Here is a 25,554-nt window from a genome sequence, read left to right on the forward strand (position 1 = left end):
GTGCTGAAGGAACCTCCTTCTTCCAGGAGTGTGTGCTTTCTGCAACGTCGGAAAGTCTTTGGAGGCTGCCAGAGGGGCTGGCCACTCCTGTTCCTGACACATCGCTCGGGCATGGACTGGGAAGGTGCCAGGGCTCCCAGGTGAGTTCCATGCAGCCCAGTGAATTGTCACAGAGTGTTCTGAGGATGAGTGGCATCGGGACCTGAGAGGTGAGCCACGAGGGAGACACAGATGAACTTCCTCATGAGAGACACTTGGGGGCAAAGGTGTGCCAGCCCCCGGGTGTGGATGGAGGCGTGTGACCACCGCCAGACGGGAAACAGCCTGTTAGGCCTCCTCACGCTCTCAGTGACCCACACGGGGGTTTGTAAGAGTCTTCTCCCAGGATTAGAAGGTGCCCGGATCCTAACAGTCTCCACTAATCCCCTGCAGCCCTCACTTCCCATCACTGTACAATGTTGTAGTCCACCTCTGGGGCCTAGGACACTCAATACGCATGTGAGTGTCCTGGAAACAAGGAGATGAAAAGAAAACCAGGCAGAGAATTGAAATATCAGACAACTGTGTCTTTTCAGGAAAAGAAAAAAAAAGGCATTTCATGTTTGACAGGTAGTAAAGTGAATTTTAGAACTTTCATGAAAAACCAGAAGGTAAAAAGCAATTGATTTGGTGAGTACGAAGGAAAGGGCAGTAAAAGGATTTTATTATATTTATTGATTTCTGGGACTCAGTGTTATACTGCTCATAAGGTCATCTTATCACACTGACAACTGCAGCTCAATCAAAACAGTAAATCACACTAGATAATTATGGGTTTATGCTTTTCCGATTGAAACGATAACACAGAATGAAAAGTAATTCCCCGGTAACTCCTTTCCTGTCATCAGGGGCTTGCTGTACTAGAAACCTTCATCTTTTACTGTGCAGAGCTTAAGACCCACTTCACACAGACGGGCCCACTAAAAAGTGAACTGGGCATCCTACCCACACAGCATCACAAAATGATAAGGTCTGAAAGGCTTTCTAATGGGAATATAGGAAGCATTTGAAATCATAAAGATAGCCATAAACAATGACAGGATGAACTAATTCAGATATGGCTTTTTGTTATTTATTAGAACAGTGTTTCTCACAGGATCTAGGAAATTCTATGATACATTATGACACAACGTCACAAATACTTACAGGGGAGTTTAACTTGATCCAATTTTCCCAGGCACATTAAATTCCCAGTTGACTGGAAAATGAGCTAAAGTGGTAATGTACAGACTATATAAAAGTAGGGTGACCATTTTTCAAAAAGTAGACTAAAATATACTGAGCACTAAACCCCTAACTGCAACTGACGTGGTCCATCTAATCTTTCTCTGCATATTCCCACTGATCCTGTCTGTGTAACTGCATAGTTAGTACCTGGTCTCCGAGATGTGTTTTTACATTCATGTGTTTTTATAAGGTCTTCTTGGGGAGACCTTGATTACCGTGGGAGGACTGCACATCACTACCCATGTGGAAACTGAGGCTCAGGGAGGGGACATGACTTGCTCGTGTTCACAGGTGTTGAGCTGGAATTCTACCCAAAGTTCTCCTTCAGAATCACAGATGGTGGCTTTGCTTTTCCTTTTGATGCAAAAGGTTCGGCCATGAGAAGGCTTCAGACAGATCTCAGAAAGTGGTTGCTGGGCAAACACTGGCATCAGCAGCTCCTGGCTCCCGTCGCCGACACACATGACCTTGAGATCAGGCACTGTCAGAAGCAGCACTCGGTGCCCAGTGGCACGGCAGTGGCAGCAGTGGGAACTTACTGCTTTTGCCAAGGTTCAGGTGGCAGCTGCAGGAGTGGTTGCTCCCCAGGGGACCTGTTCCATCTGGCTCTGCGTCCCCAGAGGAGTACAGCCTGGAATCTGCTCCATCAGCCCTTCCAAGGATTTTGGAAGCACTTATACCACCGAGGACATACTCTTTCTGTTGAAAGCAATTCCAAGTGGCTTTGGTTCCTAGCATGGAAACCTGGCTGGTGCAGGGGGTCTTGGCCCCTTTCTGATAAATTTAAAGGGCGTAATGGGTCCAGGTAAGATGTCAGTGGTTTGAATTCCAGGAGAACAGAGGAAGACTTTGCTGAAGCACTGCCCAGTATTTGAACAAGAAAACTCATTGATAGATGGAAACACCCACCCATCTAGCTGGACACTAGCATGTTACACAAATGACTGTTAGATTGTATGTACTGGTCACCCAACGCCTAGTGTACAAAGGAAATAAATAGGAGACTCGTTTATTTAAATAATAAATGCCGCAGGTATCTGGCACAGGTAACACTGTGGTGAAACCACATAAAACAGGCAACATAAAGAAAGAAGGGGTGAAATCACTTTGCATTAAAATCACTTTGCTCCAATGGATCACGGTTGGTGGCACAAGCACCTCTGGACCAACATGCATTGCAACAGCCCTTCATGAGGACAACCCCGTCCTAACAAATCGTCAGTGATCTGCAGGCGTCACCTGCACAGGTGAAAAGCACCACAGGTGAGCGTGAGCAGCACTCTGATGCGGCATGGTGTAGTCCTTTTTAGAAGACCTGGCACACCATAGGCAGCCAGAGAAACAAGGAGAAAATGAGAGCTGGGAGGGCTGGGCTTATGGACAGGGGACATTCCCTGAGTCTCCTGCAAGCAGCCGCACAGAAACCTGAAGGGCGATGGACGTCTTGAGAGGAGAGGAGGAAGCGCAGACAAGAGGCGTTGCCCATTATTAGGAGCTCGTGTCTGCACTCAGAAGGCACGCTGTGGAAGCAGCCCATCACACATGTGGGGTGTTTGTTCTCTCTCTCCAGTGCTTAGCAGTGTGCCTGGGGCATTGCTGGGGTATAATACGTGTTTTCTAAAGGAAATAATACACAAGAATGCCATTAATAAATCCACTGTCGATGCGTACTAATATAAAATGAATATTTTATATTATATAAATATATATGATGAATATACAAGAGGAGTACTGAAATGCTGGTTGCATAAATGAATGCCCTTGTAACCAAAAGCTAACCCAGTAAACAGTATGCATTTGAACTAAAAGTCTTGGTTTGTCCTAAATACACAACTCCCAGGGAGCGACTCAGGAGTGACAACACTGGTCTCATTATCTATTTTTCCTTTTAATAAGGACTTGGGATCGTATCGTGAACTCTGAGAATGATCCTAGGATCAGCGATTTTTCATTGTGTTTTGGGAACTGAAATTGTCTTCTGTTCTCATAAGTGAAAAAAGCAATGACTATGTGACCTGGAAATTGGCTGGGTCAGTCTGCGCACTGCTCAGACTGAAGCCCAGTAAGTGGTGACAAATCCCGGAGAGCCCTGTGTTACAAATGGAATTTTCTTTTGAAAAAGAAATAGCAAAGCAATGGCACTGCTTCTAGAGCATGAAATTCCAGCAGCTGAGATGTTCCTTTAATATTCTTGAGCTGCCGAACGTCTACTTTCTGCCTGAAGGGAACTAACAGAAAACAAAGTAAGTCTCATTCCCACTGTACAAAATGTGGTGAGGTAGGCATGTGTATCACTGTTTCTTGGGTTTTTTTTTTTGGGCCAGAATTCTTACTTTATTGACAATCCAAATGTGCCAGGTGCCATTCTAGGTGCTGAGGAAAGAGCACTGAACACAACAGACAGGTGGGAGTATATGTGTTAGTGGAGTGGGACCAAGGTGACATGAAATTGGTAGGTAACTTGTGGAATGTATTAGAAGGTGCTGTGGAGCTATGGAGAAAAACAGAGCGAGACAGGGAGAAGAACGGAGGGGAATGGGTTGCAATGTTACATAGTTCATTTACTGAGGGGTCATGGAGAAGGGGGTGTTTAGAATCCAGGTGTGACGATGTGAGGGATTAAGCCACATGGACAGACTGGGGAAGACCATTCCAGCTGGAGAGGGCAGTGCATACACTGTCCTCAGTTGAAAGTACCTCAGACGTGTTTGAGGAAGAATAAGAATTCAGTTGTTTGTGGACAAAGCAGCCAACAGGGGTGGGAACATCAATAGACAATGTCAGGAGGCAGGGACGCCGCAAATGGTCTCACCAGTTACCTAATGACAACCGCAGGGGGCGCCACTCACACCCAGTAGGCTTCTACAAAGGCCGAGCCAGCAGCATCCCTGAGGAGAGGCACAGTGCAGGCTGTTTAGGTCCCCATATGTCCCTGTAATGACGCTGGTATTTACCCTGATTGAGATGCGGAGCTAGCATTATAGAAGAAAATTCTGGCAGCTCTGGAGAGCTGGCTGAAAGGGGGTAGGAGGCAGCTAGGAGCCAGTTGGCAGGTTACTGACACAGTCTCGTGAGAACTAACGATAGCTTGGACAGGGTGGGGCCAGCACCGCTGGTGAGAAGTGGTGTTACTCTAAACGGGGGGCAGGGGTGAAGGTGGAGACGCTGCACCTTCAGTGATGGCAGGTTGCACACAGAACATGAGAACTAGGACAGACTTCCTGTCAAATGAGACTGGGGAGCTGACCAATCACACAGGTTTGGGGAGAAAGACAGGACACACATTTGGGATTAGACTTCAAACTGGAGATGTCAGGTGGGAAGTGAAATAAACAAGTTTAGCCTTTGGAGAAGAGCGTTCAGCTGGAGCTCTCCACTGGTGCGTCATGGACACACTGATTTTATTTAGTCCTAAGACTCCTGATGATCACCGACGGAATGGGTATGTACACAGAGAAAAGGTGAAAGGGTAGACCTTTGGGGCAGAGAGAAGGGAAGAAAGCCAGTAACAGATTGAGAAAGAAGAATGCTGCACGTGACATGGGAGGGATGCCGGGACCCTGCGATGAAGTGGGGACAACTCGAGGAAGTGGTGGCAGAGCATCTGAGCTCAGCAGGTCAAATGCTGGTAACTGGTGGCGTCCAATGAGAAGCAGGAACCACCCACCCGGTTTAACACAGGGTGTCACTGGTGACCCAGACAAGAGAAGTTCTGGTGGGTGGTGAAGGGCAAACACATCCGAGTGGGTTTGAGGGAGAAAAGGAGAAGCTGGCATGAGACAGTGAGGGTGACAACTACTGCAGGTAGTTTTGCTAGAAGGAGAGTCTAGGAATGCTGCTGAGGCTGGAGAGCGAAGGGGCATAAGCATGTCTGTCCAAAGACAGGAGAAAGAGCAGTGCCTCTGCAGAGACGTGGGTGACTCGGGGCAGCGGAGTTTCTGGGAGACATTCTTGACCGGCTGGTAAGTGATGGCACTGAGTACAAGGGTGGAGAAATCAGCCTTGTGGCCCCCTTGGATGTCCGTCCACAGGTAGGTTTTTGTCACTGCTAACACAGTCTATGTTACTAAGTGGTATCTATATATTCAGAAAGATATTACTAAGTAATGATGACATTTTGAATAACTGCCTATAAAGATAATTCTAACCGTATTTTTCTGTATACACCTTCACGTGTTTCTAATGAAAATCAAACTATATTTCATTTTGGCGTCAGGGTGAAGTTGAAGCTGTAGTAATGGGAGCACACGGGTGTTCTCTTCTAATTGACTGGCTCTTATTTTTAGGAAGATAAGAAGGTTGCCAGTGGAGAGTAAGGACGGGCAAATGCATGGTAATTTCTGGAGAGAGACGGTACTGAACTGGCTGGGGACAGCAGGACAGTGAGCAGTGTAACTTCCGGGCAGCACTGAGGGTCCATGGGAGGGACGTCTGTGGCCGTGGCTTTAACGTGGGGACAGCTGGGTGCAGGTGTCAGGGCACAGGCACGGACTGGGAAGATGTCTGGATCAAATGGGCTGAGGCTTTGCAGGAGAGTGCGATGAAGCAAGAAGCATGGAGGAGGTCAGGGCATATGCAGGGGCTAGTTTGGGATGACCGCTTCAAGCTGAGTGAGGAGGAACGCGGGGACCTGGGGACGTGAGGGGGCAAAGGTGTGGCCTCTGGAGGCGTGGGGCAATGCCAGGACTGCATGTCAGCTGCTCCTCTCCACTGCGGCCGCTGCTACCTGCGAAGGTCGAGTTCTAGTTTAGTTCAGTAGCGAGAGGAATGGCACCAAGTAGTAAGTACTTAGAGCTTCTAGCAATGCCCGGGACCTGGACGGAATGCTAACATTCGTGATTCCTAAGTGTGTCAGTCAGACAGAGCGGTACTGTGCATTCTGTTAGGACATCATCCCTAGCTCACTATCAGCAGAAACAAGAAAAGGAAGAGTGATAGCTCAGTGTGTTTTCTATTTGCATTTCTCTGATGATTAGTGATGTTGCACATTTTTTCATATGTCTATTTGCCATTTGTATGTCCTCTTTGGAGAAATGTCTCCTCAGGTCCTCTGCCCATTTTTCAATTGGGTTGTTTGGGTTTTGTTGTTGAGTTGTATGAGTTCTTTGTATATTTGGGATAGTAGCCCCTTATCAGGGGCATTGTTTGCAAAAATCTTCTCCCATTCAGTTGGTTGCCTTTTTATTTTGTCGATGGTTTCTTTTGCTGTGCAGAAGCTTTATAGTTTGATATAGTTCCATTAATTTATTTTAATTTTTACTTCCCTTGCCTTTGGAGTCAAATTCATAAAATGCTGTTTGAACCCAAGGTCCATAAGTTTAGCACCTATGTTTTCTTCTATGCAATTTATTGTTTCAGGTATTATGCACTCTCATACACTATTGGTGGGAATGCAGACTGGTGCAGCCGCTATGGAAGGCAGTGTGGAGGTTCCCAAAAAAATTAAGAATAAAATTATCCTATGACCCAGAAATCCCTTTCCTGAGTATCTACCCAAAAAATCTGAAAACATTTATCCATAAAGACACGTGTGCTCCAATGTTCATTGCAGCTTTGTTTATGATGGCCAAGACATGGAAACAACCAAAATGTCCTTTGATAGATGAATGGATAAAGAAGTTGTGGTATATATACACAATGGAATATTATTTGGATATAAGAAAAGGTGAAACAGTACCATTTGTGACAACATGACTGGATCTTGAGATTATAATACTAAGTGAAATAAGTTAGAGAAAGTTGAGAACTATGTGAATTCACTAATATGTGGTATATAAAACCGAAAACAACAAAAGAACAAGGCAAACAAATGAAGGAACAAAAACTCATAGACACAGACAATAGTTTAGTGGTTACCAGAGGGTAAGGGGGGAAGGGGGTGGTAGAAGAGGGTAACGGGGATCGAATATATGGTGATGGAAGGATAACTGACTTTGGGTGGTGAACACACAATGTGATATATAGATGATGTATTACAGAATTGTGCACCTGAAATCTATGTAACTTTATTAACAATTGTCACCCCAATAGACTTTAATCAAAAATAAAGAAAAGAAAGGGGCTCAAAACAAGTGTGCTTAATTCACATCACTCCATTTCACATGTTCATTTGTCATTTTGTCTCAAGCAAATGTTGCAAGCTAATTTATCTTGTCAGGTCTTTCCTCCATTCTTAGTTACCTGGATTATGTATACACAACACACATTAAATAGTTTGTTTTTTAAATCTGCTGCCTGATTGCCTATGTCCATGGAATAAAGGTGGAGTAGCAAGGGGGGTGTGTAAGTGCACGTGTGTGTGAGTGTGTGTGTGAAGTATACAAGTTAAAGACAGTGATTTGTCCTTTTTGTCACTGGCTAGACTGTTCTTCATTTTCTAATATGAACATATTTCCAAACTTGTTGGATCTTCCATGATTATACAGACGATGGTTTGGAACCACTAATTTAAATGCATCACTTTGCAGACACAGATTCACACAAACTGTTACTTTCTCTGAGCAATGAATATGTTTGCAATATTATTTTTGAGTCAGGCTGAGATTTTCCTTAGGAGTCATTCTCCCCCACCCCCCTTAATGTCAGCTTAATGCATTTATGGGAAATGCTTTAAACATTTGCTGTAGACACGAGCCACCCCTCTGGTTGCCAGTTTCTCCCAAATACAAGGTGTTCTTACATTCTGTTCTTTTGGGACACCCTGTGCTTCTCTATAAGTTAAACTGAGTCATATCTCTGATTGTTTTCAATTTTGTGGAACCTCTACTACCATGTGAAATAGGTTACCTTTCATCAAAAAAGTAACTTTATGTTAATAAATGTATATATTAAAAATACAAATTATGCTCACTTAAGTAACTGTCTGTAAAGGGGATTAAAGGACTATACTTTTCTATGGATATGCTGACATGTTTCCAATAACCACACCACAATATTATATTTCTGTTTTATCTTGTTGAAGTTGCATCATATTTGGAAATCAAGGCATCAACACAGATCTCATCTCAAAATGACTTCACTTCCAGCACTGCCCAATCTCCTACATTACTCACCACTACCTCTCTCCACTGTCGACATGCTAGGAGACAGTTGCTCGCATTTCCATGTTACTCAAGTTACTGCAGAAATGGCTACAGGCAACTGAAGAGGTAGCCACGGCATGGTGAAAATGTCCACCCAGGACAGACAGACAAGACATAAAAGAAACTATCAAGCTGAGAGAATGTTTCAAGCTGAAAAATGCAAAAGCAAAAAAAAGAAAAGAAAAGAAAAAGGAAAACATGGTAACCAACCTGTTTGATGAATTATCTAATTTGAATAGGGTATGCTCAGTATACCGTTGGTTCTTGATTATTTCACTCATTTAATAATTAAAAACAAGTTTGATCATTGAAGCAATAAAATTAAAACCTGTCAGTGAGAGCTAGTTATGTTATCATTGACCATTCTGAGAATCCATTCACAAACTAATGATTGATAAATAGGCATAAAATCTCACTACAATTCACTTGTTATCAGGGAAATGCAAATCAAAACCGCAGTGAATTATCACCTCACACCTGTTAGAATGGCTATTATCAACAAAACAAATAATAACAAGTGTAGGAGAGGCTGTGGAGATAAAGGAGCCCTCATACACTGTTGGTGGGAATGCAGACTGGTGCAGCCGCTATGGAAGGCAGTGTGGAGGTTCCTCAAAAACTTAAGAATAGAATTACTATATGGCCCAGCAATTTCTGTTCTGGGTATCTACTGGAAAAATTCAAAAACATTTATCTGTAAAGATGTATGTATCCCGATGTTCACTGCAGCATTATTTACAGTGGCCAAAACATGCATGGAAACAACCAAAGTTTCATTCGATAGATGATTAGATAAAGAAGATGTGGTATATATACACAAAGCAGTACTATTTGGCCATAAGAAAAGATGAAATACTGCCATTTGCAAAAACACGAATGGATCTTGAGATTATCATGCTAAGCGAAATAAGTCAGACAGAAAAAGTCGAGAACCATATGGCTTCACTCATATGTGGGATATAAAACTGAAGGCAAGAGAGGAACAAGACAAACACACAAACAAGAACTCATAGACACAGACAACAGTTTAGTGGTTACCAGAGGGGGGCGGGGGAGGGAGATGGTAGATGAGGATAAACAAGGTCGAATATATGGTGATGGAAGGAGACCTGACTCTGGGTGGTGAGCACACAGTGTCATATACAGATGATGTATTACAGAAGTATACACTTGAAACCTATGTAATTTTATTAACCAATGTCACCCCAATAAATTTAATTAAAAAATCTCACTATGAACACCTGTTAAAAAGTGTTGGACTATTATATTCGGGGCATTCTACATAAATATTCCCTTGATGGGTCTGTACATTTTAGACACTGAGGAAATTTGAATGTCGGCAAATCTCAAAACAGCTTAAGAGAAAAAAAAATGCAATGGGGAAACACTGAGTAGGGATGGGTTCCACTATGTACCAGAAAAACAAAAATGAAAACATAGTGGATTACAGAAAGAAGAGCTTATTTTTCTCAAGTAATGGTAGATCTGGAGTTAAGCGGTGGTTTAGAAGTTTCAGTGCCACAAGTGGGGTCTCTGGTTCCCTTGGCCTTTCCTTCAGAGTTTTAAGAGGAATCCCTTAGTTGTAGCCAATACAACCACAAACTAGCAAGAGATAGGAACGAGGGCTAAGGGTAGGAGGTAGGACCAGTGGTGTGTGACCTCCTTTCCTGGAAGTCCCATTCCACAACTTATCCTTCCATTCAATTGGCCAGAACTATGTTAAATGTCCCCTACCTGAAATAAAAGCTGATAAACCAGTCTTTATATGCTTTGCCTCCACAAGCAAACTTTGGATTCATTCAGAAGGAAGAATGTGAAAATGGGTACAGTGGTCCCCCTTTTCCCACGGGGGATAAGTGCCAAGACCCCCAGTGGATGCTTGAAACCTCAGATTGTACCAAACCTTATATGTACTATTAGTGAACACATCAGTATTGAATTACGGATAGATGGGAGACTGCAAAGAAGATTAGAGTGTCTTGCATCTGGCCCCAACTTGCATGTCACATAACCTTGAAAAAGTCTTTTGATGGTTTTATCATCATCATCAAACTCTTATTTCAAAAGGAATTGTCATATACTTCTTAAAGAAATTTGGTGAAAATGATGGCAACCATGGTGATGGTGGTGATGATATGGTGATAGTGGTAATGGTGATGATGGTGATGGTGGTGATGGTGATGGTGGTGAAGGTGGTGGTGGTGGTGGTGATGGTGATGGTGGTGTTGGTGGTGGTGGTGGTGGTGATGGTGGTGATGGTGATGATGGTGATGGTGGTGGTGATGGTGATGATGGTGATGGTGGTGATGATGGTGGTGGTGGTGGAGGTGATGGTGAAGGTGGTCGTGATGGTGGTGGTGATGGTGGTGATGGTGATGCTGGTGATGATGGTGGTGAAGGTGGTGGTGATGGTGGTGATGGTGATGATGATGATGGTGGTGGTGGTGGTGATGGTGGTGATGACGGTGATGGTGGTGGTGGTGAAGGTGGTGGTGATGGTGGTGGTGGTGAAGGTGGTGGTGATGGTGGTGGTGATGGTGATGATGGTGGTGATGGTGGTGATGGTGAAGGTGGTGGTGATGGTGGTGGTGGTGAAGGTGGTGAGAATGGTGGTGGTGATGGTGATGGTGGTGATGATGGTGATGGTGATGATGATGATGGTGGTGGTGGTGGTGATGGTGGTGGTGGTGATGGTGGTGATGGTGAAGGTGGTGGTGATGGTGGTGGTGGTGAAGGTGGTGAGAATGGTGGTGGTGATGGTGGTGATGGTGAAGGTGGTGATGGTGGTGGTGGTGAAGGTGGTGAGAATGGTGGTGGTGATGGTGATGATGGTGATGGTGGTGATGATGGTGGTGGTGGTGGTGGTGATGGTGAAGGTGGTCGTGATGGTGGTGGTGATGGTGGTGATGGTGATGCTGGTGATGATGATGGTGGTGAAGGTGGTGGTGATGGTGGTGATGGTGATGATGATGATGGTGGTGGTGGTGGTGATGGTGGTGATGACGGTGATGGTGGTGGTGGTGAAGGTGGTGGTGATGGTGGTGATGGTGGTGGTGGTGAAGGTGGTGGTGATGGTGGTGGTGATGGTGATGATGGTGATGGTGGTGATGGTGGTGATGGTGAAGGTGGTGGTGATGGTGGTGGTGGTGAAGGTGGTGAGAATGGTGGTGGTGATGGTGATGGTGGTGATGATGGTGATGGTGATGATGATGATGGTGGTGGTGGTGGTGATGGTGGTGGTGGTGATGGTGATGGTGGTGATGGTGAAGGTGGTGGTGATGGTGGTGGTGGTGAAGGTGGTGAGAATGGTGGTGGTGATGGTGATGATGGTGAAGGTGGTGATGGTGGTGGTGGTGAAGGTGGTGAGAATGGTGGTGGTGAAGGTGGTGGTGATGGTGATGGTGGTGGTGATGGTGGTGATGGTGATGGTGGTGGTGATGGTGGTGGTGGTGGTGACGGTGAAGGTGGTGGTGGTGGTGGTGATGGTGATGATGGTGATGGTGGTGATGATGGTGGTGGTGGTGATGGTGAAGGTGGTGGTGATGGTGGTGGTGGTGATGACGGTGATGGTGGTAGTGGTGAAAGTGGTGGTGATGGTAGTGATGGTGATGGAGATAATGATGACAAATGCTTTTTGAAACACTATGTGCCAAGCAGATTGCTAAGCATTAAACATATGTGGACATGTACAAACCTTATCTAATCCTCACAAAAACCTATGTGGTAGGAACTACTATCACCCCTATTTCACATATTGGAAAGCTAAAGCACAGGAATTTTAAGTCATTTACTAAGTCCACCCATAGTAATTGGCAAACATGAAATCTGAACCAAGACTGGTCTGAAGTCAAACACAGAAGTTTAACTAATACACTGATAATTAGGTTACAGCATGCATAGGCTAAACTCGTGTCACAAAATATTTTTATATGTAAAAATAGCTATAGTTTGTATTATTCAGAGGAACATGATTTTTTCTTTTGTATTTTGAGCACAGTTCTTTGTTCTGTATAATATAAACAAAACTAATATTTAGAGAAAATATTTATTTGCCTTAACGCCAAGTAAATTAAGTATTAACAACTCTTTTAAGCCATTATTAGTTTATCTCCTGGGGGAAATCTCTGTTGCAATTGTGTCTGTCATGTATCAGCAGTTGAGAAGAACTGGAGATCCTCTAGCTAATATTAAAAATAACTGAAATGAATAAAAACTATAGAGAATGACTTCCAAGGCTTACCAAAAATAATGGTAACAGGTGCCCAGGACAAAGAGATGCAAGTCTAGATGGATTCATATTAATGTAGGTTGAGTGACATAAATAGTTCATTTCCTTCTTACCATGCCCAACATTACAGTGCATTTTGTAGGTATTATTTATTCCTTTGAGGTTAAACATGTTCAGAAATAAAACAGCGACTGGACAGAAAAGGGATGCTGCAGCTAAGATAGAGATTTGGGGGGTAGGTGCATCTGATGCTGCCTTCTGCTAGAAAAATCAAACAGATAGTACGTATCGTAGAGACTTTCCATTTAAGGGACATTTTTTCATCTACCTGCCAATAACAGACCAACAAGTCCGGGATTTATTACAATACCACACATGACAAGAAAAGCCATTTTTTCCCCTCTAAATCCTTTGCATACAGTATGAATGTTAATAGCTAATGAAATACCCATTGTAATTTGCAGGCAGAAAGTTCATGTTACGCTTCATATTGTAGGTTTGGTGAGAACAGGAGTTCAAGCCTTAGCGAGAGCTTGAATCAGCGAGCTAGAAACTTGACTGAACAATATCATCCTACTTGTAAAATCCTGTCTGCTGTCAGTGGGTAGCTGGAAGAGAAGTCACAATATTTCCACTTGTTAGCAGCACTGACCATTATGCCATTGACACACTTCAATTGTCCATATTAATCCTTAAGTTTTATACAATTACATAGGTCAGGGATGATTTGTAGAAGAAAAGTTCTGTGTTCTTCAACAGCATTCATCTTTGCAGACGTTACTTGTATATTACAGTAGTACCTCGGTTTTCACACGTCTCTGTTGACGAACATTTTGGTTTACGAACGCCGTAAATGCTTCGATTTTCAAACACACCTTGGAAGTCGAACATGTCACGTGGCTTCTGCTGAGTGCAAGATCTTGAGGCCTAGTGGTTGGCTGTTTTCAAAAGTTTCAGAACTGGAACGGCCTTCCGGAATGGATTACATTTGCAAACCGAGGTACCACGTTACCTTAGTACCTGGATTGTGGTTAACAGAAGGTCATTAGGGAAACAGGCCACATGAGTCGCTGCACTGTCTGGCTCTCCCAGCCCTTGCTTGGGGAGCGCTATGGTGCCACTGAGGGAGCACTGGCCTGGGAACCCCAAGGTGGAGGGTGGATTGTTGGTGTGACCGAGCACAAGATGCCTGCAGGTGACCTTAGAGCTCTCACGGTCACTTTAGAAATGAGCCTGAGAAGCTGGCTCTGTCTGATTTCTGAGCTCACCACAACCCCACTTCAGAGACCTGGGAAATATCAGGGACCTCAGCGTCCTCTGGCCCGATCCCTTCATGTGACTGAAATGGGAACCAGGCGGCGAGACTCAGGTAGCAGGACAATGGCCACAAGAGGAAGCTGTCAGCCTTACAAACCACAGACTAGGAGAGGTGACACAAGAGTGCAGACATTCCAGGAGACCAGTTTAGGCGCAAACAGTGGCATCACCTCAGCAGACTGAACACAGCAATGGCCCGGCTCCACGCCATCATTTGTATTAAGAATGAAAACCTTCAGTCCTTGTGAAAGTGTGACATGATGCTCAGGGTGCACTTATTAATTTAAAAGCAGCAAGTCATGCGTTTGAGAAAGTTATGCTTTGAAATGGTTAAAACCTTAAGTCACTCAAATCCTGAAACTCTTCCATGACAAATGGATAACTGTCTTCTTGTCGTACAACATGCCATGTTGGCACGGCGTGCTAAAGGCGGCATCTGTAGGTGTGTGAGCTTGACTATCCTGAATCAAACACGAAGGACTGTGACAAACAATACTGTCAGAGAAAAGGAACGTGGTGATAGATGAATGGCATCTGTGAACACACTCTCCAACAGTACCTAAGAAAGGCATGCGCGTGTAACACAGAGAGCAAAAATAACTAGCAGAGTAATGACGAAGCATGGTCTCTACTGACCACGTGGTACATGGACGTGTGTTTAAACGACTGTAAAATGCCTGTGTAAATAAATTCTATACTCAGTAACAAAATCATTTAAGTACTTATGTAAATAAATGAGCCTCCGTTGTGCTGGCTGGTGTTCTGTAATCTTCCCACTGAGATTTTATCATTTTCTTCCTTCCTAAGACCATTTCCCTCATGATAGGTTTCCAATAAGTAGAATTAAATATATTCAAGATCATATGAATATTCCATTTCCTAAACATTTAGCAAATTTTCACTGCTCCATCTCCCAAGGAAATGTCCTTCATATTTGATTTAATTATTTAATTCATTTTCAAACTTAAAAATATTTTTTGCCTACCCTGCTTTAGGATTTAAAATATTTATACAAAATTAGACACAACAGACTTAACAAGGAAATTGTTTCCAAACAAAACAAAACACAACTAAAAACAGTGGATTTTAATCTGAGGACCCTGCCCAGAAATTCTGGTGTGTCAGGGGAAATTATCAGCAACTGCAACTGCATTTATTTCATAGGCTTAAATCTAAAAGTAGAGTGGCAACTTTGGTATGAAGAATTAGGAAAACGGATAACAAGGATTGAAGTAGATAAAAATGAAGTCAAATAAAAGTGGTCTGATCCTTAGAGAGTAGAAACGGGAAATGGCAGATAAGACAGAACACACGTAATTTTCTTTTAGGAAGAAGATTCAAAGAGAATGCTTTCCCCCGACTCCTTACTCCTTTTAGGTTCTGGTGAGGGCAACTTTTGATTTAACATGAGATGATGCCACTGAAATATTCTTTAAGCCACACCTTTGTAATTTGTTCTTACGGGTGTGCATGTAGTGTGGAGAACGGCAGTTAGGGAAAGGTTCTTACAAACTCAAGGACCCCCAAGTCTGGATGGATGTAGGTCAGCAGTGATTTGTAGGAAGAGGGGGGAACCTCGGCGTCAAACACCAGAGTCACCAAGTTGGGAGAAGGAGCAGAGCATGGTGCCAGTGAGGACGAGTTGCCACCAAGGACGGCGTGAAGGAGGCAGACTGCAGACTTCCATCGACAAAGCAGATGGGGGCCTGCAGCACAGGAGGCCCGGAGCCAGGTGCTCGGGCCCTGGGCCTTCTCAGGCAGTTGGGGGCTTTGTGATGAAAAGTGACAGGGTCTGAAGTGCATGTTAACAGCATCACTGTAGCTGCCTTGATGAGAGTTGACATGAGGGCCCAGGGAGGAGCTGGAAAGCAGTGAGGAGGCTGTAGCCACGCTGTCTAGATTTGATGGCAGAATTCAGGCTTCCGGAATGGTGCTGGGAGGAGCTGGGAGGAGCCTCTCCCAGCACCACAACCACAACTCGTGGACGTTATTAAGGAAAATCTAAAATCTGTAGGAAGTCAACTAAAGACGTACAGCAAGTGAAGAAACACCTACTGAAGAAAATCTATTATACTAAGGTGTAAGAACAGTGAAAGTGGACAGCATTCGAGCCATGGCCCGCTCCCTTCCCCACGTGCCCCACTTTGTAGGGACAACATTTCTGCCCCAGTGGTACATCCAAGAACACTGGGGTTCCTCTCTCCCTGGTATCCAGGCTACAGCTATGATTCTCCCTGGGAGTGGCAGGCCACCCGCCTTTTCTCATCCCTCCAGCTCTGTGTGCAGAAGAGCTGTTCCAGGCACGAGCAGCTGAGCAACTTGGAGCTCTGCTCCCCGAGCCCCCCGTGCTCACAGACAGAAGCTGTGTCCCAGACGCAGGGGACTGCGACCCCCAACCCAGGATTTGTCCTGCCTCCAGCTCTGCTGTAAGGTGGCGGTCCTAGGGCAGGAGAGGCAAGCTGAGACCATCAGAGCCACCCCCACGCAGGACCCTGCTTCCCTGGGCAGACGAGGCCACTTTCCCCAACCTCAGCTCTACAGCGCCAGTGCAGAGATTGCCCCGGAGGAGGAAGGTCACTAGGGGACAGAGCTGTGTGTACCTGTCAGCACAGAGCGCAACTTCATAACTAGGTGGGGACAGAGGCTAAGTAGTCTCTTGGTTTGTTCCATGTATCATGATTTCACCAGCACTCCTTTTCACTTTTTAATTAAACTTCCACACAGCTGATGTACTGTGCAGACCACATGACACTTAAAGATGTTCCACAGTTGCTCTTTGGTGAGTTTGGGTTTTTATGAGAACAATTTAAATGCCAGCATTTTTCATATTAAGAATATTGTGTCTAATTATGGAAAATGTTACATAGAGTCCATAAATAACACACAACATTTCAAAATAGGATTCAGACCCTATATTTTTATTTTAAGACCCCTTCACTTATTACTTATGAGTAAGATTTCTGACTGTTCAATAAAATGTCGAGAAAAACATCCTTCTTGAAAAACTAGCATTATAGACAAACAGGATCTTTTTTCCTTCGGGATATTCTTTTGGTGAAGATCAAAAGAGTGAGCGAAAGGTCCTAAATTTTCACCTGGAAATTTGAATGCATAACCTGAGACAACCAGACGGCAGTTATGACTTCTTTTCGCCAGTTTATCATGGAGTAAGCATAAATAATTCAGGTTTCTGCTCCAGGCCCCCTTGTCCGTGTTTGAGAGGCAGATGCAGGCGAGCAGGAACGATTTTTGGAAATTTGCTCATCAAGCACTTGAACGTGAGCCATGCTTCGCGTCCTCGTAGACTTTGTCTGCTGTCATCTTTGAAGTCTTGCTTCTATGCAGTGACGCGTCCAAGCAACTGAATGGCAGCACAAAGGTATGATCCATGAAGAGGAAGAGAATGAAAGAAGTGTTGCCTTACCCTCTGGCGGCACAGGTGGAGCGTCTGGTCATGGCCATAATCTCGGCTGCTGTGGCCGTCACTAGACTGACACTCTGAACACACACATGTGCATACCCCACAGGGCACACGTGTTCGTGGATGAAGCAGGAATGTGCACATGGACACACACACACTCACTGCACACGCGTGCTCATGGGTCAGGCAGAGCACATACACGAACACCTACGTTCACGCTAGTCCGTACGTGTGTCTGGGTGAAGAAGGACGAGGTAGCTCTTCTCACACAAGAAAACAGGGAGGAAACAGTCTTGCAAGGTGTTTCTCTCATGAGTTTTAGAAACATGAGAACAGAACATGAACTCTATCCACACAGAATTCAGAGAAATTCTACAAATAAACCATCTCGATTGATTGTTTAACTACTTTTGAAATATCAGTGCGATGTTATTATGTCATTTGGATCATTTCTGTCAATGTTTTCAGAATAACTGTGCTTTTCAATGACAGTCCATCTGTCAGCCAAGGTCATGCTGAGAGAGTGAGGGATGTCAGGATGGAATAAAGAAGCGATTTCAGTGTTTTGGGCTTTTCAGTATAAATTGGTCACTTAGCTTGGAAATCTCTTCCCGACATTGCTTCAGCTGCAGCTCAATGAGTATTTCAAGATGTTCACCCAAGTCTGTGGTCCCTGCTGTCGGTGGTCACAGAGCTGCAGAACTGGAATTGATCATCGGATTATCTGGTCCCGGGCTTTTGGCTAGCAGATGAGCTGATGCAAATTAATTACCTATAATGTCTGTAGTTTAGAGGATGAAAAAGGGACTCACTACCATTTTGGGAAGAAAACTGAGGCAGGAAGACACTGAATGAGTCACCAGCTGTGCTAGCCCTTGTCATCAGCGGCCAGGCCTGCAGCTTAGACGGCCATGTCTCCTTGGCTGTCTCCCACCCTCCTACCCGTCCCACCTTCATGCTGTTGGTGGCTTTGGAGTATCATCTGGGTATGTAAGGATGATAATTTCACAGGGAAGAAATACATTTCCTGGCTCTGTGATTACACTCATACTGTCATCCTATATTTACAGTGACAGGTCAGGTTCTGAATGTCACTGCTGGAAGGAGCTGAGCTCTAGAAGGAGGAGGACAGTGTCATTTCAAATGTGTGTTTAATGGACTTCGTTTTAGTTGTAATATTTTGACGATGCAACGTATTGTCAGACTTTTTATTTTTACAAAATATATTTATCAGTTGCACTCTAGCTTTTTAGCCACACTGACTTAACAAATGTAAGTGCATAGACTTGAAATAACTTTCAACATTTCGTTAGAAAGCAGTTTCATCTGAGTCATTCCCAGTGCTCTCCGCATGGCTTTTAAAAAATAAATTACACCAACAGGTGAAAGCAACCATTATGAAACACCACCTACATGCCTAAAGGGAAGACTTTAGAGTGGGAGAGAGCTGGGGAGATTTCAGCCCAAGGACAGTTTATTTTCAAGGTAACCGTACTGACAGAATACGGCACGTTTCCTCAGGGTAAGTTTATGTTTTGAAAAGCGAATATTTATTTTACAAGGTTCTGAAGCAGTACCAAATTTGTTAGACATTCCCTCAGAATAAGAAAAATCCGCATTTTGAAAAATATTTGGCTTTTTTAAAACAAGAACATAACTGTATAGTCATCTGGATTGAGGAAGATAATAATTGGTTAATTGATATGTATTGAATGTTCTCGTAAGCCGGGAAGTGTTCTGAGCATGTTACATGTATCCTCAAAACAATCCTAGCAGGCAGTTTTTACAATTATCCTCGTTTTTACAGATGGGAAAACTGAAGCCTGGAGTGGCTGAGTCATTTTTAAGCAGCAGTGTGGATGGTAGTCAGCACGCAAACACCGGCATGGTGGTGCTCACATCCAACATCTTAACTGCTGGTTGTGCTGCCCACACGTACAGCAAGGGTCCTCCATGCAGAGGTGACCCAGGTCGGGGCCTCAGAGGCGGAGAGAGTGCTGAGCCATTACCATCATCCACTATGTAGGACTCATGGGCTTGGGTCTGCGCCTCCTGACATGGCTTTTACACAACCAGACAAGTCACAACCATGCGTGCAGAGACGGCTCACTGTAAATGACAGCTGTTGAGGCTGTGTTTTCCCTGGGGCCAGGGTCTGTGCTAACTCACAGACGGTGACCATCTGCCTCACTGGCCGAAGGTTTGAGAAAGTGTGTCTAAGCTCTTTTCTGGGGGAAATTCTTTTTCCATTAGATGGTTAAAGGGAGGCATGGTTCACTTAATTTCCAGAGCAAGGGTGGGCGCACTTTCTCAGTCAAGGTCCAGACAGTAAGTGTTTTAGGGTTTGTGGCCAGATAGTGTCTTCTGGAATGACCCAGCTCTGCTGTTGCGAAAGTAGCTGCAGACAATACAGAGGGAGGATGTGGCTGTGTGCCAGTACCCCGTTATTTATGGTCACTGCAATTTGGATTTTATTTAATTTTTATGTCACAGAATATTATTGTGTCTTTGATTATTTTTCAGTCGTTTCAAAATGTAAGAAAACATATGCAAAGAACAAAACTATCTTAGCTCAAGGACAATCAACAGCCAGCAGAAGGCCGGGTATCTGCCGTCCTAGCTGCACTTGCAGGGGAAAGGGACTCACACATGGGGCCTCTATAAAATGGAGCAGGAGTGGCCCCCGCAGAGGAAGTGCCTCACATGATGTCCTCCTCCGACCTGTGGGAGGCTCACACATGGCAGAATAACCTGCGTGCTGGGCCCAGGCCACCACGTGTGCACAGAGTTGTTTGCCACGCTCATGAGAATGCTGGTGTGATTACGGCAGGACCGCTGAGTTCCGCACTGAAAATGACTGCAGACTAGAGGCAGCGTCACCATGTTGGAGGGGGCCCGAGCAGCCCCCTCCTTCTGCTGATGTCACTGTCCCCCTTCCCTTTGTCATAAATGCCAGCACCTCGGTCTCCCCATTGGAGCCCCCTTTTGCCTTCTGCCCGAACCAGTGCGTGCTCTTTGGATCTCAAATCAATGCTTGCTGCCTGTCACTTTGGCCTCTTTTTAGGATGACGCCCCTCATCGGACACCCCGTTGGAAATGCAGTCTCAGGCTCTCTGACAACCTACGGAGTAAGAACTACGAGGTGTGACCCAGCCGCGGAGTTTTAGTGTCCTAGATGACCAGGAGACACTAAGGCCTGGGGACCACTGGCCTAGTGCCTCCGCTCTCATAATCCACTTGGTCCCTACCCCACCTTTGCATCAAATGCTTTAGGAGGCGAGTTAAAGGCGCGGGGAACACAGTGAAGGGACCCGCTCTGGTCTTCACACGCGCAAGGACGGCCTCCTGTAGGAAACAGGGCAGGGCCCCCTCCTTATTGCAATACATTGGGTACCACCTCACAGCGCGCGCGGTGCGCACACACACTCACACACCTACTCACACTCACGTGCACACACGCCACGCGCTCTCACGTCCCCTTTCGCTTCCCACGACCCAGCCCTGCAAGCCCACACCCACACCCCGCAGGACCGCGCTGCCGGCGGGTGACACCGTGAACACTCACCATGGCGAAGTCCTTGTTGAGAGCCATCTGCTCCATCAGCGCGGACTCGTTGTGGAAGAGGTGGGGCTGCATGTGGCTCCACATGTGCGGGAACCACCAGAACTGGGAGGCGGAGCGCAGCAGGAGGTCGTCGCCCTCGTCCTCCTCCTCCGTGCCTGGCAAACACAGCGTCAAAGCCCGTTAGCCGGGGACCCTGGCAGCTCACGGGGTAAGTCTGTCACGTCTGTCACTCTTCTTACCACTGACACTCAGATCCCGGTTTGTGCTGTTCTGATACAGTGACCCTGGCCTGGTGACATCAGAGGCCTGGGGCGGGGGAGGGTGAAGCGGGGGGAGGGGGTCCTGCAGGGACGGCCTGGAGCCTGACTTGTTGGGATCTGCCTGCTTAAGGTGCGAATGAAACGCAGACTGTTTTACATGGTTTGTTTTTGTTCTAAAATTATCAACCGATGATGTTCTCTCTTACTGCATTGCATAGGGGAAACCTAATCAGAGGTGATTTTATTCTTTTTCCTCTCAAAAACATTCCTGCTGTAAGTCTGAAACTGAGCTGAAAATTTAACTGGTGAAGTTTGTTAATTTTCTTTTCTGGTTACAAAAATAATATACGCGTATTGAGGAAATGTAGGAAGCACACACTAGTGATATATAAAAATAAAAAAAACAGCAACAGAGACCATCTTCCAGATTGAACTAGTGGACACATACTGGTATCTTCCTTTTAAATCTTTTTCTACTTATTTTTTTTTTTAAAGTTGAGCTCATACTATATAAATACTTTTATCTCTTTAATGTTTTTTGAGTTAACATCGTGAACATAAACATTTCCCATTTTGATGTAAATATTTCATAAAATGTAAATACTGAATCTATTAACACCATAGAAACCCAACTTGAACATTTAAACTAGTATTAATTTCTCATCGTCTAATATGAACATCTGTTAACAGTGCTCAGTGCATAGAAAAAGCTTTTCTCATGCCAAAGTGAAAAAAGAAAGAAAGGAAAAGAATGACTGGGTGCTAAGAGAACTCACTATGTTGTAGCCATTCAAGGGCAGTTTCACTGTTTTGACAATTGTACAGTTCTTGTACAATTTTACAATATTCCGTCCAGTTTAAAAATGTTCTGAATCAATAACACAAGCACTGATTTCTATTTAGTCTCTAAACATGCAGACAAACAGGTGAAGTAAAAGAAATTCTGGCTTACAGTGTGAGGTCTGTTTATTTGGTTTAGTTTTTCAAAATGGGGTGTAATTTACAGGTGGCTACCTGATTTTATATTCTTTACTTAAATTAAGCAAATAAATATTGAAAGTATTGTTGAAGGAATCTTCGACAAATGCTTGATTAGGTGTCCTGTTGTCAAGACTTCACTGATTAATAGAAGCACTGTGCAATGGTTAACGCATGTATTTGGAGTCCATCAGCACCTGGGTTAGAGCCCCCTCCCCCCCATCTACTTCACTGTGCTCTTGGACAAGCTACTTCTCTGAGTCTCAGTTTCCTGGTTTGAAAATGGGGACCTAAATGCCTATCTCAGTGGCTCCGTGAAGAGTCAATGAGATCAGCTGCAAAAGCACTTCACATTGTGACTTGCAGTTAGTCAGGACTTCATAAATATTAGGATCTCTTTCTTCTAGAAATAATATCTACTGGCTTATCCCTGTGATGTTCTAAATTTCTGTATTTTCTCACATTCTTAGGACATTGCCTGCCTAGATTAATTTCTTAAAACCAGGAACTGGATCCCTCAAACTTGCATTGTATCTTGCCGCCTCTGAGCAGTGAACAAGTGAATAGTATAATTCAGTCTATAAGTTGGTGAACTTTAGAGCGTCATGTCTGCTCGGTGCTTGCCAACTGTGTGTGTGTTTATGTACATGCATCATTTCTGGGGCACGGTCCATAATCCACAGTTCTCAAAAGGTGTAAGGACCACCAGGGTCAGAGTTGGGGCACTATTATTGCAGTAACATTGCTACTATACAAAAAGGAAAGAAGTTTTGGAAGTGATGAAGTCCTATGGATAAGATGAGCAGGCAGAATTCTTACCATCTGTTAACATGTGCTAAAGACTTATAATTCATTGACTTTTATGAATATATTAAGGATATCAAATATTGAAATGCAAATGAAGAGAAGTTTATCACTTCCTCAGGTGTATTTTAAACATGAGGTGTTTTTGCTATGGACAGAATGTTTCTCATGGCTATAATGTAGCTGACTGAGGTGTAGATTAGAAAGAGTTACTTTGTCACATGAGATGAGTGAATGGATACGTTCCCCACCCTTCTCTTGTGCTTTGTATCTAGAATGTTTGAGAAAGCTTCCACTCCCTTTAAACTCTGCTGAATGTTACTGGAAGTATCGGGAAGCACATAATGTACACTGGGCCAGGAAGGAGGTCAAATATTGAATTTAAATAAAATTTTGCAGAATATTGATAAAAACAGATGCATTACCATCTAAAATCTTAGTAATTTTTACAGTAGAGTTTGTGTTAATTTAGAAATACTCCCTGCAAGGTCGAGGGGCACAGGAAGAAGCTCTTTCTCTTTCCCTTCATAGATTAATTTCTTGCCAGCCTTTCTCTTGTGTTTTACAGGTTAGATAATTCAAAGCCACATGAAGCAAGCTTTTTCATGACACTAGAAATAGCTTAATTTAAAACATGATCCAAGTTATGCTGAGGGACTTCACCTGCAAAGCAGAATTTCAAAGGTTTTCAAAACCAACCAATGACAATATGAAAGTCTGACTCCCTGTAAATATTGTTCTGTACCCAACTTATCCTCAAACCACCTGTGAGAATGTAATGTACGGTTCTCACACGTCTATATGTAACATGGACAAGCCATTCAAGTGTCTGTTCAGAGCGAGCCTTTCACTCCTACCCTGATCTGGACTCAGACACACATCATTAGTCATTCAAAATACAGTGTTTTGGCTCCATGTGAAAGCTTTATGTTTTGAATTCCCAGAAAATAAAAACTGTTTTAATTCAGAAGTAAAACACTGAAGAATTCACTTTTTCGTTACCACTTTTGGAGGATGTGTGCTGAGCTAATGCTATGTTTCTAAATTTCCTTCAGTTTGCCAATGAGAGTAATTTTAGCAAGATGTGGCCTACAGGTTTATCCCCACAAGGCACACTGCAACATTAAAGTAAGAGATACAAAATTCCAGTGTCTTCCTTATCACTTTCATACAAACATCTACTTATATTTGCTCATTACGTATGAATATTGTAATTCCTAAATGATGTTTCCAACTTTCTTTGTACACTGAATGTGGCATGGTCTCATTACTAAATAATAAAAAAAAAACTGTATTGTGATGAAAATTAATTAAAAACTACCTATAGTTCCAAAATTAGAAAAACAGAACCCTATGAATTATTCATCACTTAATTTTTGATAATATTTGATTCATATACAAAATTCCTTTTAAAAGTAGTGATGATAAACACTGACATAGTATTATCATTCCTACTTTGGAGATGCAGAAACTGAGGCAAAGACAGGTTAAGCACCCTGCTTACGTTCGCAGAGCAAGTGAAACGTCAGAGCCTGGATCTGAACAGAAGCAGCCTGTTTCCAATAGCTTGTCTGTCAGACAATACTTTACCCAGAAAAGCAAAATAAAACAAAGAAGAAATGTAATACTTTTTGTTTACTCTCATGTTTGAAAGTAAATCATTATATATAAAGGGTCATTTTTTGTAAGATGAACTCTCATGAAAAGGCCAATATTAATCCAATTTTCAAATATTATTCATGAAGTAGCTGAGCCATATTCAATGTATTATTAATTACAAAAAATGGCAATGATTGTCCCAGAATCATGTCCTACAAAAAGTAACATTTGCAGCCCTTCCACCCTAGAAGGCATCTTCATGCTGTAATGTCTCCATTTTACAACTGAGCTGTAACCACCATTTCAATCAAGCTTTCAGCAGTTCCAGACTACACGTAACATGGCTCTCCAAACTCCACACTTCTCTTGTTTCCTTTTAATCAGTGATATGTCTTTCCTCCTTCACTTTGGCACCCACGAGTGATTGACTTCTCGGGAAGGCTTAGCGACATGTGCTTTTGTGGCAAGGCTGATTTTAGCTTGTGAAGGACTGAGAGGCTGAACAGGAAGGAATGCATGGGAAATACAGCAAGTGAGGAAGTCTGAGGGGTGCAGGGTCTGCCGTTATTACACGGTGTGTGTGTGACTCAATGTCTTCAGGGCAACGAGGCTGATCAGCCAGCTTCCTCCGCACCGGGCAGTCAGGTCATCCTGCGAGAGGATGCAGGCGGTGTCTGTGACAAGGCCACCTCCTCACGGTTACACAGGTACACGTGCAGGCCTGGCACTTTCCTCTACAGTCAAAGGCCCAGGTGGGGACATGACTATACAGGGAGCAGGTGTGCCCTCAATAGAGGGTAGCCCCCACATCTAACTCCACTCAGTGAATGAAAAGACACGGGTGGCACAATGGCACCCTGAGAATACACTGTGGGTGCATTTCATCAAGAGCCAATCAACTGATGTTGCTGTTTATGTGATGGAAGTTAATCCCCTGGGACATACATGCTTATGTGTCACTTAGCCTCTAAAGGGTGCTGCCATCGCAGCAGGACGGGAGGGCATGTCTCCCATCACTTTTGTTAGGGCACTAT

General features: G+C 44.1%; 1 protein-coding gene across 3 annotated transcripts in view; it reads right to left on the minus strand.

Moving 5' to 3' along the window:
* Window positions 1–25,554, minus strand: part of LOC308509191 (bifunctional heparan sulfate N-deacetylase/N-sulfotransferase 4-like) — a 206,333-nt gene that overhangs the window by 86,256 nt on the left and 94,523 nt on the right. For all 3 annotated transcript variants that reach the window (XM_081076935.1, XM_081076934.1, XM_081076936.1), the window contains exon 5: window positions 20,880–21,034. In XM_081076935.1, coding sequence (XP_080933061.1) covers window positions 20,880–21,034 — 155 coding nt within the window. The remainder of the gene's footprint in view (window positions 1–20,879; window positions 21,035–25,554) is intronic.

The sequence above is a fragment of the Rhinolophus hipposideros genome, assembly GCF_964194185.1.
Source record: "Rhinolophus hipposideros genome assembly, chromosome: 16".
Taxonomy (NCBI): Eukaryota; Metazoa; Chordata; class Mammalia; order Chiroptera; family Rhinolophidae; genus Rhinolophus; species Rhinolophus hipposideros.